Source organism: Ambystoma mexicanum, chromosome 2q (assembly GCF_040938575.1).
Source record: "Ambystoma mexicanum isolate Mex_15411 chromosome 2q, UKY_AmexF1_1, whole genome shotgun sequence".
Taxonomy (NCBI): Eukaryota; Metazoa; Chordata; class Amphibia; order Caudata; family Ambystomatidae; genus Ambystoma; species Ambystoma mexicanum.
Window position 1 is genome coordinate 623,615,657 of NC_090924.1, and position 16,515 is coordinate 623,632,171.

Here is a 16,515-nt window from a genome sequence, read left to right on the forward strand (position 1 = left end):
TGTACTTAAAAGCAAACAGGCAACAGCTGAATGTGTGTATGGAATTGCTTGCGGTAAACATGGCGTGCATGTGCACAAGGGCCGTTGGAAACTGTAACGAGGCATGGCTAAGTATGTGCAAGGTTTGATGGAGGACGTAAAAGCATAGGTATATGTGTTGCCTGTACCTTTAAAAAGGCACACACGCATCGGAGTGACACAACCCCACTGAGTTTAGCATGTAATAAACGGGGCGTGCCACGGATTGCCAGTGCGACCGTAGAGCCCAGACGGAACACTCTCCTGTGTGTGCGCGATATGCTGGGGGGGGGGCTCACAAGGCCGTAGGGGCACACCAGCAACAGTCCACATTGGCGACGATGTCGCGTGGTCGATCCGACACAAGATCCCGCAAGGCTGTGGCAGTGACATTTCTTGGGGGCATTTTTCTCAGCATTTCCATACCGCGGAGTCAGCGAGTTCAAAGCGGACGGCCACCAATTTTGCCTGCACGTGCTGGAGAAGGTTGCGGCTCCCGTTGAGAGTGCGTGTGCACCTCCCACGTGAATTTTGGGACTCTCCTCACACAGGGGGTGATATTCTGTTGCTGGGGGAACCAGATTTGGGGTATTTTCCTCTTCAATCTTATGGTGAGGATTGAGCCCCAGGGTCGTTTTTTTTTTCTTTCCCTTTGTCCCATCCAGCTAAATTTTTTGAACCTTTGGCCTGTGCGCTGGGGAGGATATTCCTAGCTGATTGGACACTAGTGGAGAGACAATCACTACAGCAAGCCCGAGGGTGGAGTTTTGGCTAAAATATGCACACTCAATTTTTCTGTGCATTCTACCTGGAGGGGGCCATCGTAAGTTGCGGCCCCAGCTTCCACATGGGGTGCTCGTGCGCTCACCACCATGGGTGACCAGGAAGATGGCGCAGGAGCCCAGACCCTGGGCAGGACCAGCAGCCCCAGCGGGTGTGCGTACGCCAAGAGAGTAAGAGGCACTTCCACAGATGCCAGAATTTGATGTTTCTGGGGCCACGTCGAGCCCTGGACCAAGGTGGTCTATCCGTCTGGACATGCACTTCTGGGCCACGGGTGAGACAGATGAGGATAGTAAAGTGGCCACGCTTCTGTACTCGGCAGGCCCAACAGTGCACAATCATTGCAGCCAGTCGATGCATCATACGCAGCATCCAAGAACGTGTTGCGTGAGCACTTCATGCCATTGGCCAACGCGGACTATAAGTGTTTTGTCATGTGTAGCGCCAGGCAGAAAGATGATGAGTCTCTGGACACGTTCTATGGCTGTCTGTACCAGATGTCGATGTTGTGTGCCTGGCTGGGAGAACGCACAGACCATGATCAGAAACCAGCTCATTCAGGGCTGTTCATCCAGCAAGTTAAGAAGGCAGGTGCTGCGGGAACCAGGACTTCTGCTGCCTTGCATACTGGAACGGTCACATGAGGTGTCCGAGGTGCGGGCATAAAATGGATGCGGCCATTCAGCCCGTGAAGACTGAGGTGGTGTGTGCCGTGGGCAGAGGTCAAGGAGGGAGAGGTGCCCGACGACCGAGTGGTGGCCAGCGTGACAGAGGAGGCAGGCAGGCCTCTGGAGTCATGCCCCAAGTGCGGTTATGATCTCCCGCACCCGGCAGAATGCCCTGCGCAAGGGAAGGTGTGTGGATGCTGTGGGGCATTCAATCACTATGCCCGAATTTGTAAGGCACCAGTGGCGGTGCAGAGGGGGCCAGTACAGGGAGGTTTCTTTAGACAACAGTCCCCACTCAAAGTCTCTCAGGTAGATCAAGGGGAAGATGGCCCAACTCAGGAAGTGGAGGAAGGGGACGAGGAGGAAAATATCTGCATCAGTGCGCTGCGAGCCACCACCAGAAGGCAGCCACAGTGTCTGGTACAGGTTAACGAGTCAACAGTACCTGTGCTGGTGCGCACGAGGGCATCAGTGAACGTGATGGCAAGAGTGCATTACGAAGTCATGTTGGTGCCACCCACGTTGCAAAAGCGGAGGGCGCAGATATTCACATTTGGCTGCGAGCAGCCCATTCCATTGGCCGGAGCGTTTGTGGCAAATGTCCACATGGAGGAACATCCATCAAAGCTCGATTCTACGTGACAAGTGTTAGCAGCAACACTCTCCTGAGCTGTGCAGCGGCTGAAGCATTGGGCATTGTAAGCTTTGCATAGGCGGTGTACGTGGAGGACGTACAAGGACTATTCACAAATAACAGCAAGCTATTTGAGGGGATAGGCCACATGGCTGGTGAACCGGTGAGGCCGATATCGATGAGTCCCTATGTGACGTGGCAGTGGGCCCGCTAGAACAAGCTGCTTTTGAGGATGTTAAAGGGGTGCTAACAGCAGAAGACACTGGCGTTTTTTGATCCGTCGTGTTGGTGGGTGTCAGCCCGATTGGTCTGGATGCGGTCCTTACCCAAACGGACGCACAAGGAGAGATCAGACCGATCACCTATGCAAGCAAGGCAATTGCACTCAAGCATCACAGAGTCCCATTCTATCTGAGGGACCTGGTGGATAAAGAAATGGATAATCTGGTGGCGCTAGACATCATAGAAAAAGTGGATGGACGTATCCAGTGTGTCTGTCGCCTATGGTCATTGCACGTAAGCCGAAAGCAGCCTGGCTCAGTGAGGATCTGTGTTGATATGAGGCTCCCAAACAAGGCCATCAAGCGAGAGAGTCACCTCACACCCACGATTGAACTGCAAGGGGCTTGGTTCTTTTCGAAACTGGACATGCATGCTGGCTACCATCAGGTGGTGTTACACCCAGACTTGCGATAGATCACCATTTTTACCATACACCGGGGCCTGTACCGTTACAAACGCCTAAGCTTTGGTGTGTCATCGGCTGTGGAAGTGTGCCAGAACATCATCCGAGGGGCTCTGGCAGATCTGGAGGGTGTTCTCAATATCAGCGATGATATTCTGTTGTTCGCAAAGACAGAGGCTGACCACATGGAATGACTGGTAAAGACTCTGGAGCAGCTGCAGGCGCTGGGGATGACTTTGCACAAAGAGAAGTGTGAATTCCTTAAGCAAAAGATTGAGTCTTTCGGGTTCATCTTCAAGGAAGGGTGCGTCACCCAACCCCCGGAAGGTCAAGTACATCATGCAGGCGAGGCCCCCAGAGAACGTAACCAAAGTCCGAAGCTTCCTGGGCATGGTCACCTACCGTGGCCATTTCATCCAAAACCTAGCCTCCAGGTCGGAGCCCCCCGAGAAGCCTCACTTGAAAAGATGTGACGTGGCAGTGGGCCCGCTAGAACAAGCTGCTTTTGAGGATGTTAAAGGGGTGCTAACAGCAGAAGACACTGGCGTTTTTTGATCCGTCGTGTTGGTGGGTGTCAGCCCGATTGGTCTGGATGCGGTCCTTACCCAAACGGACGCACAAGGAGAGATCAGACCGATCACCTATGCAAGCAAGGCACTGTGTGAAACCGAGCAGTGCTATTCGCTGATAGAGCAGGAGGCCGTGGCGGTCCTGTGGGGGTGTCAGCACTCGACTATGTGCTCGGCCAGAGACAGTGGTGACTGACCACAAGCCTCCGCTGCCGATCATGGCCAACTCGTCATCAAAGCCCCCCAGCCCGATTGAACAATGGATGCTAGCTCTCCTGGAGTATGGGGTCTTGCTGGTGTATCGGCCAGGCAACAACAACACAGCGATTATCTGTGGAGACCCACAAGAGACCCGGTGGAAGAACATGAAGACATCAGTGGTGAAGAGGCCGACGAGCATGTGCGAATAATTGTGGAATCGGCAACCTCGAACTCTGTGCCGCTCCAAGAGCTGGAAAAGGCGGCGACAGAGGATGAGTGCTTCCGGATAATGAAGGCGGCCCTTCAGCAGGGGTCGTAGAAGTCAGTGGTAGACACCCTGGAACAAAGGAACCAAGAGGCATGGCTGGCGCTTGAACAGTTGTGGAGGGTGAAGGAGGAGCCGACATTTGTTGAGTCAGGGCTCCTACTCTGGGGAGACTGCATCGTGGTGGCGATGTTTAAGATCCCGCAAGGCATCGAACTGGCGCACCAGGGTCATCAAGGGATAGCAAAAAGAAGTTTACACCAGAAAGTGTGGTTCCCTGACCTTGTTTAATGGGTGGAAGAGTTTGCGTCGGCCTGTTTGTGGTGTCAGGCAGCTGCCCAGAGAGAGCCCCTCATTGAAACGATGCCCCGAGGAACAAGGCCCTGGGAAATTGTGCATGCAGACTTTGGGTCCACCGGCAGAGACACTCACTTCCTGGCGGTGGACGAGTGGTCACGGTACAGTAAGGTCGAGTTCATGGAGTCGGTGTCGTTTGATAAGATGGCAGTTGCCCATGAAAAGATTTTTGCCACGCATGGGTTGCCCAAGACCCTGTGCTCTGATAATGGATTGCTGTTCAAGGAGGACAGCTTTGCTCAGTTGATGGAAGAGTATGTTATACACCACTGAATGATATACACCGCTCTGGCCCACGTTTCATGAAGACCCTTAACAAGGTGTTCCGGATTGCTCATGGACAGGGCCAATGCCTACAACGGGCGCCGTACCAGTTTCTGAGGGAGTACAGGGCCACCCCTCATGCGTCGACTGGAATGGCACCAGCAGAAGCAATGTTTTGACCGTGTCTGAGGGGGTTAACAGAAGCAATGTTTTGACCGTGTCTGAGGGGGTTAATACCTGAAGTGAGGGAGCGAGAGCCAGCAGTGATTGGCGATGCTCAGTTGGAGAGAGAAAGGAGATGGAGGACAGAAGAGGAGAACGTTAAAAGGAGGACTCTGACACCATTAGCTGATCCCCAGGGATGAAGTGTTAAGTGAGGAACCGGTACCCACAAGGCAAACGGTCACCGATTTATGAGCCTAGTCCCATAGGACATAGTGGCAGTGCATGACTCTAGGATGACTGCGTCAGATGGAACTGCCACTGTCACCCGAAATGCCCATTTCTTTAAGAAGGTGTGGGAGACTAGGCTGGAGGCAACACTGCAAAGAGACTGACGAGGTACCGGACGAGGACGGTGGCCTAGCCCACCCGCTGAGTCCCCTTGGTCGGGGGGACGCAGGTGAGGAGGGTCTGATCTGGGAGGCGGGCAGGAGATAACCCCAGAGGGAAGGGAGGGGGAAGCTTGCCCATCTCAGTGAATATGCGTTGGACCCCTGAACTGGTGTGCCCGGTCCACGGGTTGCGCATAAAGGTGTGGACCTGGTGAGGGACGTAAATAAAGGGGTTTCGTTAAGTTTGCAGTGAAACTAAAATATGTGTGCCTCCTCTTGTATTTGTTTCTTATGAAAAAGGAGGAGTGTTGTGCCTGTACCTTTATAGGCACACACGCGGCAGAGTGACGCATCTCTGCCGCATGTGCACATAAAAGGGGGGTGCCACGGATCGCCAGGGTGCCCATGGAGCCTGGATAGACAACACTGTCACATGTGTTCCATATGTTGGGGGGGGGCTCACGGGCCGGAGGGGCACACTGGCAACAGTCCACAGTATAGGTATGCTGAAAGTGGCAAAGGGCGTGTAGCAAAGGAGTAAACAAGTGCAGAACAACTTTGGTTCAGAGTGTGCAGACAAGGTCATAAACGGTGGCAGGTTTAAAGCTCATTTTCCAGTATTGAAATACTGCAGGCTTCTGAACATGCGTGTAAGAAGAGCACAGTGACCTACCCGGAAATTATCAGCCGCTCCCTTCCTCCTGCTCCCCGATTCACCACCCCCACAGCCCCCTTCATCCTTGGCCTATTGATAGCTGGTAAAATAAAGACATGTGCATGCTGGCAGTGCATCTCTTTATCCACTGGTCCAGAGTGCCCATTCAGGCCACAAACCTTTGTATAGGTCTCCAATTGGATAACGATAAAAATGTAGGTTTGTCTGCAGCAGCCACCCTTTTTGTAACACGGAAGAAGTGCGAGAGTAGGTAAAGTGAAGATCTCCACAGACCAGTCAATGGGCTCCATATGTGGAAATCCAGTCAACCAATAAGCAACACAGCTGCAAAAGGTATTTAGGATTGGTTTCCATACATCTGTGAGAAGTGTAATTTTCTTTTTGCCAGAGTATCCCTGTTCTGAAATTGTGTCCCCTGAGCTCACAAGCCAGTTTTTATAGAGTTTAACAAAATGGGATTGATACAGAACAGGCAGTAAGATAGATTCAGTCAGTTACATTAACAAGGAGCTTCCCAATAGAGCACCTTTTCACCTTGGTGGCATGGTTTTATAGTACCATGCAAGACCTGGTCAATTCGGTTCTATCCTCCCACATGATTTGCATCTGGGCTAGGACAGACTGTATGGAATTACCTGTGGAATAAGAGCAACAATCGTGTTGCTTCCATACTCCAGGAAATCATGGGGCACTTGGCTGGGTGGTCAAGGACCACGTTACTGATCATACACGTTCTTGCTGATACAAGTTTTGTTCTGAAAATGAATTACAAACGGTGTCTGGGTCAAGGGACCTCAACATGGCCTTCATTAAATAGCAGGAATGTCCACCCTGCCCTGTGCATCTCTTCCAAAGGCAAGACTGAACTAACAAGACAGAACTTGCACAAAAGACTCTGCAGCCAACTTCTAGTGACAATGATGAGACATGCCCATCAGCTCATATCACGAATATTGCATGAGTCATGACTGGATGCCCGCGCAGAAGATATGAACAGAATGCTCATTAGCCCCTTCATTATTTACCCCAAATGTTAAGCACCCCCCCTTGCAACTATAACCTATGCAATCCTTCCATCCCATGACAATCAAGCGCTTTATAACTGATCCAGTATTAATATGATGGGACAGGTTCATCCAGGTCCTGGGCTCCACAATGCACAAAGGTCTTGCTTGAAAACTTGATGGGTGCCAGTGAGGAAGGAGAATGGATCAAATAAAACTGGGCCAGATTACTCCACTACGGTTTACCCCCAATGTATATTGGAATGCTGGAGCAAGTCTGTTTGGTAAGTATCAATATCAAAGCCTTGGTACCTGCATTGTAGGAGTGTAGATTGTTGCTTTGGGAAAATGGCCAAACCAATGTAAAAGAATTCTGAAACACTGAAGGCAGAGTGTCCCAATTCTGTAGGTGTGGGGAAGGGGGTTTCCCAAAACAATGATCTGTCCCCTCCCCATAGGGTTCAGGATTTTCTCAACAACCAAAATGAAGTTAGCAAAGGTGTTACGTTCCACTGAAGTGGATAGGACACCAGTGGAATGTACATCAGTGGCACTGGGCTGAGAGGCTTTGCTTTATCTGGCCCTTTTGCCATTCTTTCCAATGCTTGCGCTGCACAGGTTGTAAGAGCAGCTTGGCTAAGATAGAACATCAAGAGAAATGGAGAGCTTGCATGAACCACTAGTCTTTCCTCTTAAATTATCATTCCGATGCATGTTTTTTTGCAGTTACAACCATCATTGTGAGCAGATTCGAGCATGCACAACACAATGATTAACGGAACAGGATTTCGGATCTTTTAATCCAGAATGAGCAAAGACGTCCTCCTTTGTGCTAATGTTGTAGGAGCCCCGTTTCGTCTCCAAGGCAATATTTCTGAACTACTAGGGTAATGATAACCTCCATCTACTCCTTTGTATGTTTTTTTGGACTTGCGTGGAGCAGATGAAACAATTTAAGGAATTAGGCCCAAGCCGCATTCGCTTCAGGTTACAACTAACACTACCTTTTAAGTAACAGGGCCCTATTTCGTTTATGCATATCCCAGTACTAAAACGGTGCGCAATGTTAGTATGGGAAATTCACATGGAATAAACCAAATCCACGCAGATCAGTCATCGCACGACTCCCCTTTGCCAGGTACTCAAGCCTCTCCTGTACCCTCTTTCGACACTGGTTGCCCGTTGTCACGTGGGGTGCATACGCAAGACTGTGCACACGTTGTTTTGAGCCTGCATGACACCATATATGCGTCTCACATGTGCAATAAATTCCTGGCCCGATGCCAACACGTCTACTCAATCTATATTTGCTAATTTCCTTTTCTTCTGAAAGTTAATTTCCACAGCACTTACGAATGTTGGAAACCTAGCGGTATGCTGACCTGGTCTGCAAAAGATGAAAAAGTATTTGCAAAGTCAATAGTTTGAGCTTTTGTGTAGGTATGGGATAGGCATTTGCTAGGCACTGATATAATGTACATCTTAGCGTAAACATAACAGCTGGAAAATTGAGTCATTGTCTGGACATACGATGCCATTACCTGGCAAATGCCTATGCAATACCCAAAGCTAAAATTGTTGGCTTTGTCGTAGCTTGTTTTTAAAAGGATTTCAGTGCATGGAAGAGATATAAAGTGGCTGAAGGCACATTTGGTTAACACATTTGCACCAGTAGCCATTTACAGCTCATCTAAGCAATTAATTCTCAGCATACTGCTTAGAAAGACCGTCGTCAGGTTAAAGTCTGATTTTAATGCTTAATGGAGTGAGCTCCAAGAGATCCCAGGAGGATCGGTTTAGGGCGGGGAGGAATAGCCATAGAACTTACATGGCCATGGACAGTGACTTGGTGGATAAATAACCAAACACCCACAAGCTTTGTGTCCCTCCTCACAGGTCATCTCCCTTCCACCTGTACTCCAAAGCAATCGTTTGGGTTTATAGGAGGCGCATAAGCACCACCTAATAGCCCAAACTAAACAGGGGGTGGGGAAATGGGTGGGACTTGTCCTTTCACTGGTCCAGAAAGAGGTGTGGGGGCAGATGCTTGTATGGGGGCTTCGACAGTTTGCTTGGCTTTGCTCAGGGATAGGAGTGACCAAAGAAATAAATAGAAGTGCGGCATAAAATTATCACATTATGCGTGCTAGTGTTGCAGATCTGCAGCAATGGTCCAATGCAACATTTCTCTTTTCCAAGTGAATGTGGCCGACGAGCAAACTTGCAACATAATCACCAGTAGAGCAGCACATTTCCCTCAAACAACATTTTGTGAAACTTGTAATTAAAAAAAACAAAAAACAGACACAAAAATCAAATAGAACACGTTCTTCTGACGCTCCCGGAACCCAACTATTCAGCTAAACACGCCCTGGCAGAAATAGCTAACTTCGGGATGGTCACCGGCTTCGCCGTCAACTTCCCCAAGTCAGTGGGCCTGGGCATTGGCCTCCACCTGGAGGAACAAGAAGCACTAACCAGGCTATGCACTATCAGGTGGAAGAAACAAGCCATCCCCTACTTGGGAGTCCATATTACAGCAAACCCAAAAGACACATACCAGGCGAACTTCCCCAGATTATTCCGAGAACTGGAAGGAGACCTGAAGCGTTGGTCCACTCAGGAAATCTCCTTAATGGGTCGGATCACAGCCGCCAAAATGAACCTACTTCTGCGATTCCTCTACACCTGCACCTCCCTCGCAGTGGCCATCCCAGAGCCGGCTCTCCGAGGGCTGTAGAAGAAAATGCTGAAGTTCATATGGAGAGGCGAGAAAGCCAGAAACCCCCACAAAACTTTGCTTGGCAACTCTAGACTGGTGGGACTGGGGGTCCCCGATCTCCGGTCCTATAGGGCAGCAGCACAGCTAGCACACATCCACGCTTGGCAGATCAACACAGACGGCCCTTGTTGGGTGGAGCTGGAGCAAGCTCAATTACCACTCCCCCTGCGATTCCTCCCACACATCCAGCCCTCCCTGAGAGAACACTGGAAGACTCTCCTTCCAGCTACCAAACACACGCTAAGCTCATAGGACTGGGCCCTGAAACAACAAGGAATCCCAAGGGGACAAAGCCCACTCTCTCCAATCTTCCATAACCTAAACTTCTCACCAGGGACAAACCCCCGAAACTTCCAGAACTGGATCAACGGCGGTCTCGAGACCCTGGAACAGCTATACGCCGGGAACACCCGCACCTTTGAACAATGTAAGACGGCGTTCCAACTACAGAAAAGAGACAGATTTACCTACTGCCAACTCGGCACTGGTGCTCGCACCCCCAGACCCTCCGGGCTGACACTCTACCCTTTACTCCCCTTGAGCTGACGCTGAAGGACCTACCGTCCCGGAGCAGGATCTCAACCCTGTACAGGCGCTTCCTGGGGGACTTCCTAAGCGCAAGAACGCGATGCATGGCCCAATGGGAGGACGACCTGGGCCACCCGATTGACGACCAAACCTGGGTGGACATCTGGACACGTACCCACTCCTCATCTACCTGTGTAACCAACAAAGAATGCGCATACAAGCTCATGCTGCGATGGTACTACCCCCCTCTTAGACTACACCACATGAACCCACGGGTGGACCCCTCCTGCTGGAGAGGATGCCCCCAGCCTGGCTCCTTTTTCCACATGTGGTGGACTTGCCAAAAGATCCACCTATTCTGGGAACAATTCCTGGTGACTATCAAACAAATTACTGGGATGACACTCCCCATGGATCCTGAAACGGTCCTTCTGGGGGTCCAGACCCCTGGGGTATACCCCCACCCCGGAAACTAGTAACGCAATGCCTCCTGGCCAGCAAAACGGTGCTGGCCCGCTTCTGGAAGTCCCCGGATGGCCCATGCATGGCCCACTGGTGGGGAAAACTATGGGACATTCTGATCGCGGAAAAAGTGACCGCGGCGAGGGCGGGAGTCTTGCATCGCTTCCACAATGTCTGGGCCCCAGTGCTGGACTACGACCAGCGATTCCCCGCCTTGACATTTAAACCGCTCAACACTCAATGGACCCTGAATGATCAAGAGCCTGCCTGAAGGGCGAAGGCGGCGGATGGCTGCACGGAGTGAGGGAACGCAGGGGAGGGTGGATTGTGGAAGAATATAAGCTAAAGCGAATTGTCAAATAGGTGTAAAATCTTTATGCAATGTTGTTTGTAAATTGTCCTGCCTTGGTTTAAAATAAACGTATTAAAACATTTTTTTTTAAAAACAAACAAAAAAAAAATCAAATAGAACACAGTCAACAACGTACCAAAACAGGTTGAGCTCGCCAAACAAATGGATGAAGCTAGGACGAAATGCAATTCCACCCACAGCCCATGCTTTACGATGCAGCCCAGTTTCCAAAACTCTTAAAACCTGCCCCTCTGCTCACACTTGTGTGAGCTCCCTCAGTGCTCAGGGAGTGTGGTCACAGGAACGACTTCCAAACGAGCACTGGCAATGCCAACAGTTGGTCTTTTGTGTAGGCATCGGAAAAAGCACTTGCCAGGCCCTGCCATAATGGTACTACCTGGACATTGATGGTAGCAAGCTCAAAATGATGCGAATACTTGGGCATTTAATAGCAGTGCTTGGCAAATGCCTAATAAATACACAAGCACAAACTATTGGCTTTGCCAATGCTGGTTTTTATTCGGACTTCAGTGAAGAACACCCAGCGTGCTTATAAATCAAGTGGCTGAAGGCAGACCTGGTTAGACATTTTTATTACATCAGTAGGCATTCACTCTCAGAAGACAGCTTTGTAGAAACACTGGCAGGCACTGCGAGTGCCAAGTTTGATGGTAAACCTGGTTTACCGCAAAAGAGTTTCCACGAGGAGATTTTTTTGGCGGGAGTGGCAGGAACTGGGTGGGGACCTACCAGTCGGCACAGCACCAGTGCTCGTATTAGAATCCAATGATTAGCTTTACACTTCAGCCTCTGATGCAGCCTTTGTTTTTTTATTTCTCAGTGTCTGCGCCAGACAAATCTAGCCTTTTCACGCCGGATTTTGTGCAGGATCTTAAGCTATTTCTGTCTCACCACACACCGATTTACCGCCAATGAATCATTCGAAAGAAGCATTACGGAGGCTTACGCCCAAATGTGTCTACGAAACGCGTCATGTCGATGAAGAGTATGTGTTTAGGAAAGGAAAGAACAAGTGAAGTCGAACAAAAACCTAATAGGTTAACAAGCAGAATTGAAATATATTGCCACCCGCCACCTTTACTGCACGTGTATCGCCCAGTCCCAGAAATGTCAGTGTATTTATTTTATTATCGCTAACGGTTAAAACGATATAGATCATCTCATGGCTAAAGAGATTCACGTTGTAAACCCCTAGCCGGGCGAAAGCGTCATTTGCCTCCTAGCATGAATGCCATTTCTCCACAGCTCGGCATTTCTTGGCTTGCCAGAGAAAATGCCATTGCAAGTGTACATTATTGCTGTTGGTAATGGCAGGAGGTTGAATCCAGAGCTTGCGGCCATCTCACTCACTCGCCTTCTTGAACACTGCAGTCCTCCTCTCTCTCCACATGTTCTCTGCCCCCTTTCGCCCCCTCACACCATCACTCACCTCATCCCTTTGTAAATTCTGGCACTTGGGTCTCAGTGCTCATCTTATTTAGGCCTGCTCACAGTCATAGGCCTCACTGTTACCTCTCCATCAGATGGTATATTCTCATCCAGGCGACCATAGCATATTGTACCGGAACCCTACCCAGACATTTCCTCCATCATGTGAAATGTATGTTATGAATATCCTTAATTAACAATGGCATCTGTAAAGTTGAATAAGCACACATCTCCTTCCTTGGTCCCTCCCCTGTCAGCCTCCTCCTCTCAAACACATCTCGTTCCTTTCTTCATCTCCTCGTCCAACTAGATCACAGCTCTTCTTCCTTTGGTGCTCCTCTTCCTTGTGCATTAAGACAGTCGTGTACAAAGTGGAAATCAAGGGTGTAAAGTCCACAGTCCATCAGTCTTATGTGAAAAGGTTTGTTACTGTGACAAGTCACCTCCGTAGCAGTTTCAGAATGCCTAATACATTGCTGGTTGGTGTACATCGATTCCTACTCCCAAAACTGAAATACATTTTCCATTGATTCTCTTCCCCGTTTACTGACTATGTGTTCTAATACATTCCATGAAAAGTCGTTAGCAGAAAAAGACGTAAAATGGGCAAAAGCTATTTAATACATATGCACATACGAGATACTATTGCCCGCATGTTTATCATTCTGTTGGTCTCCCACGCATGCAGTTTCTCTAAATGTCCATTTGAAAATACTTTACATTTCATATGTGTCCAAATCTTTGTAAGCTGGACCCTTCGTGGCAGTCAATGTCCTGCGCATGCCCCACCTATTGCATATGATGGGGGTGGTCACGTCTTTGCAGCACCCACTATAATTGCTGGTGCTGCAGTCAACACTTATTTTAGTGCAGTCAATAAAGACAAGGTTTGTTTGAGATTATAGGGAGCGAAGGAGTAAAGCGGTGGGAGTAGGACAGGTCACTTCCCATTAACGCAGCGTCTATGGCAACATTTTAGGCAAAAAATGTTGGGTAATTTGCAAAATCCTATATTAATTTTTGTATATGTGGTCAATATATGTACACTATATGCAAACCAATTAAGAGGAGGTTGACATGTGTGCAATCTTAAACAGATTATGGGACACAGCTTTGCAAGGCGGAATCCGGACTTGAAATTCATGCTGAAATAGTATTCCCTGATCACTTTGAATCAAACCATAGACACATAAATTCAAACTGCTCTCCAGATAATCAGCATAAATAGGTAGCCCAGTGTCTGCCCCTTGTGCCATTTCAAAGCCATGTGCATCACCCACTGTGGCCTCCACAAGACGGGCCCAGAATACCTCCAACATAAGCTCGCCCCTTAACAACCCAATAGAAAAATGCGATATGGCACTACACTCCTCCTTGTGATTCCAGCCTTCAAATCAACAAGATTAGCAGGGGGGAGGGGGGCCTGCCTTCTCAGTGCACGCTCCCACAATCTGGTACGCTATTCCCCTTAGAGGATCACCTTTCCTCCTGGAAGACCCTCAAGACCAGGCTTCCCCGCCTCCCATTTCCAGACAAACCCATCCCACACTTTGGGTTATTTAACTGCCTATCAGATAGGACGAGGCAGCAATGAACCCTTCATGAAATGTTCCGAGTGACGGAGAGAATAAACTCCAGCAGACCACTGCTTCAGAATCCACACCACATCCATGAAATTAAGGTTCCATGTCTTTACAACGACACCCTAAATAATTACCTACTTTTAAAACGACACCCGAATAACGAACCCCACCCCCAATCCCCTGTTGCTACTGCCCCCCCCCCCAACTACCCCACCCCATTAATCCCTTACCCCACCCCCCCCAAATATACTTGTACTTAAATATATATATTAAAAAAAAAACACAACTTGTTATTTAGGTGTCGTTAAAAATAAAGTGTTATTTTTTCTCATTAGAAACACTGCATACCGAAATGAAGAAAGAAGCCAAGAGACACGGGTACGTATCGCACTCTGTGTTGATGGAAGATAGCCGCAGGCAGGGGCACACACCTGCATGCCGCGACTATCATGCACTACTTGAAGGCACATCGCAAACACCTCTGCCATAAAAAAACTACTTCGTACTGAGAGACAAAGTGAGAGATTAAATGTCTTAACTATTTAAGTCTTTGTAGGTCTGTGGGCACTACAACTCCCAGAAGTCTAGGACATCACGTGATGGAGATCATATGTCACATGACATTAAATCTCGCGTCACATGATTTTAAATAACCAAAAGGTAGCGAGTGAACCATGTTACCCGTGAGAAGGATGTAGGACATATCTTTTGAGGCGAGGAAATCACTGACATAGGTAAGAATGTGGATGGACCAGTATCTAAAAAATGACTGATACTTAGTTGATCATTCAAAACACTTAAACTCGTTATTCTTCGATTGTTTTTTTCGAGAACTAACGGGAATCGACTTCTGTGCTGGGACTGTTAACATCGCTATTACCCGATACTGCAGCAACACACAGGTAACACACTGACATTTGAATCTAAACTTGGAGAATTGGAAAAGCGTTTTATTATAGCCCGACACATATTATTATACTTTATATAGAATGTAAGCTGACTAGGCATTACGGTGGATAAACACGACGACACACGGTGTATTACAGAATCTCGAAACACACAGGCCTTGACAACAATACACAGGTAGGAACAAGGATACTTACCCTTCTAACACCATAGTGACGATTTGATCTAACCATTATCTAATACAAATATCACTATTATTATTTTCAGAACATTTGAGAACTGTCTCATAAGATGACGTTTCCATCATTCCACATCGAAATGGACATCTGAAGTCCTAAAGAAAAGAAAAACACAGTTTTGTGTTTGGAAGAGAAATCATTTGTTGAAACTTATATTTAGATTATTGTTGAATTATCAATATTATTATTATTAGGAAACACTGTGTTTAATGAAATAGTTATTGCTCCTGAAGAAGAGAGGCACACTCTCGAAACGCGTAGAGCTCCATATCAAGAATGTTTTGTATTTTATGTAACCTTGAGTGAAGTGAACTCTGATTTTGGTTTAAAATAAGCACTAAAAATATATCATGTGGATAAATCATTTTTTTACAACACTGTGTATATTGAAATTTGCTTTCTAATTAAGAATTACAAAACAAAATGACTTACGAATTTAGCTGTTCTAAAAACAAACTAGTGAAAATTTGGATCTTTTTTCCAATATCAAGAGGTGTGCAGGGGACGGGAGTTCCTATAATTAATAGGAATTCCATGTTTTTTCATAAGAAAACTACTTCCCACGACACAAATTTGGCCTAGCTGGATCCATGAACCTCCTGCGCTCGCATACTCTCCTGACTAGCTCACAGCACCCATCCACATGCTAGCTCGACATGGGTCGCCAACAGGGATGTGGCCACCCCTACCTACCGTTGTATTGGCTAAAATGCACACACGCATTCTAAACTCCTGCAATGATTTTCCCATGCCCTGGACTTCGTTCCCCGGAGGGCGTTCACCTACAATGATTTGAGGCCATACCAATGGTTAAAGGCGCTATACAAATGACAAATTACATTACATGCTGGAACTCTCCCTCTGAGCCGAAGAGGGGCTAGATTTATTATTTTATTTATTTTTTTAAACACAAAGGTAATTTATAGGCACAAATAAAAGTAGGTTACAATCAAAATAGATTTTTTAAAAATTAAAATGCCTTTATAACCTGGCTATAAATACCCTAGTCTACAATGAACTACTTTTTGAACAGGGTTCATCCCTGTTCCTCCAAAACCATCAAGGACCACATTGACTCCCTGGCTACTGCTCTGGTCGAGGTCGACTTCTGCAACCACTTCTTCGCCACTGGAGTATTCCCTTCCACGCTGAAGCACTCCCTTGTGCACCCTCTTCTTAAGAAACCATCTGCCGACCCATCCTGCCCGGCTAACTATCGCCCAATCTCCATCACTCCCTTCCTGGGCAAACTCTTGGAAAATCTGGCCATCTCCCAGCTCAATCTTCACACTGAATCTGTTGGTTGTCTCCATGGTCATCAGTTTGGCTTCAGAGCAGCCAGAAGCATGGAAACTGCTCTCCTGAACATCCGTGAAGACCTGCTCTCCAACCTTGATTCCAATACCCCTTGTGTCCTCATCCTACTTGATCTCTCTTCTGCCTTCGACAGAGTCAACCATGCCATCCTGCTTAACCGTCTCTGCGATTACCTGGGCATCACCGGTCAGGCCCTGGCGTGACTGACTTCTTTCCTCT

General features: G+C 48.1%; 1 protein-coding gene across 2 annotated transcripts in view; it reads right to left on the bottom strand.

Annotated features, from left to right (window-relative positions):
* Positions 1–16,515, bottom strand: part of LOC138569641 (alpha-N-acetylgalactosaminidase-like) — a 358,057-nt gene that overhangs the window by 309,177 nt on the left and 32,365 nt on the right. The window contains exon 1 of one of the 2 annotated variants that reach the window (XM_069647791.1): positions 14,938–14,966. The exons of the other annotated variant lie outside the window; for it this stretch is intronic. Within the exon in view, the coding sequence (XP_069503892.1) occupies positions 14,938–14,951 (14 nt within the window). The 5' untranslated portion in view covers positions 14,952–14,966. Of the gene's footprint in view, positions 1–14,937; positions 14,967–16,515 lie in introns of those variants that run through there. 2 annotated transcript variants of the gene reach the window in all.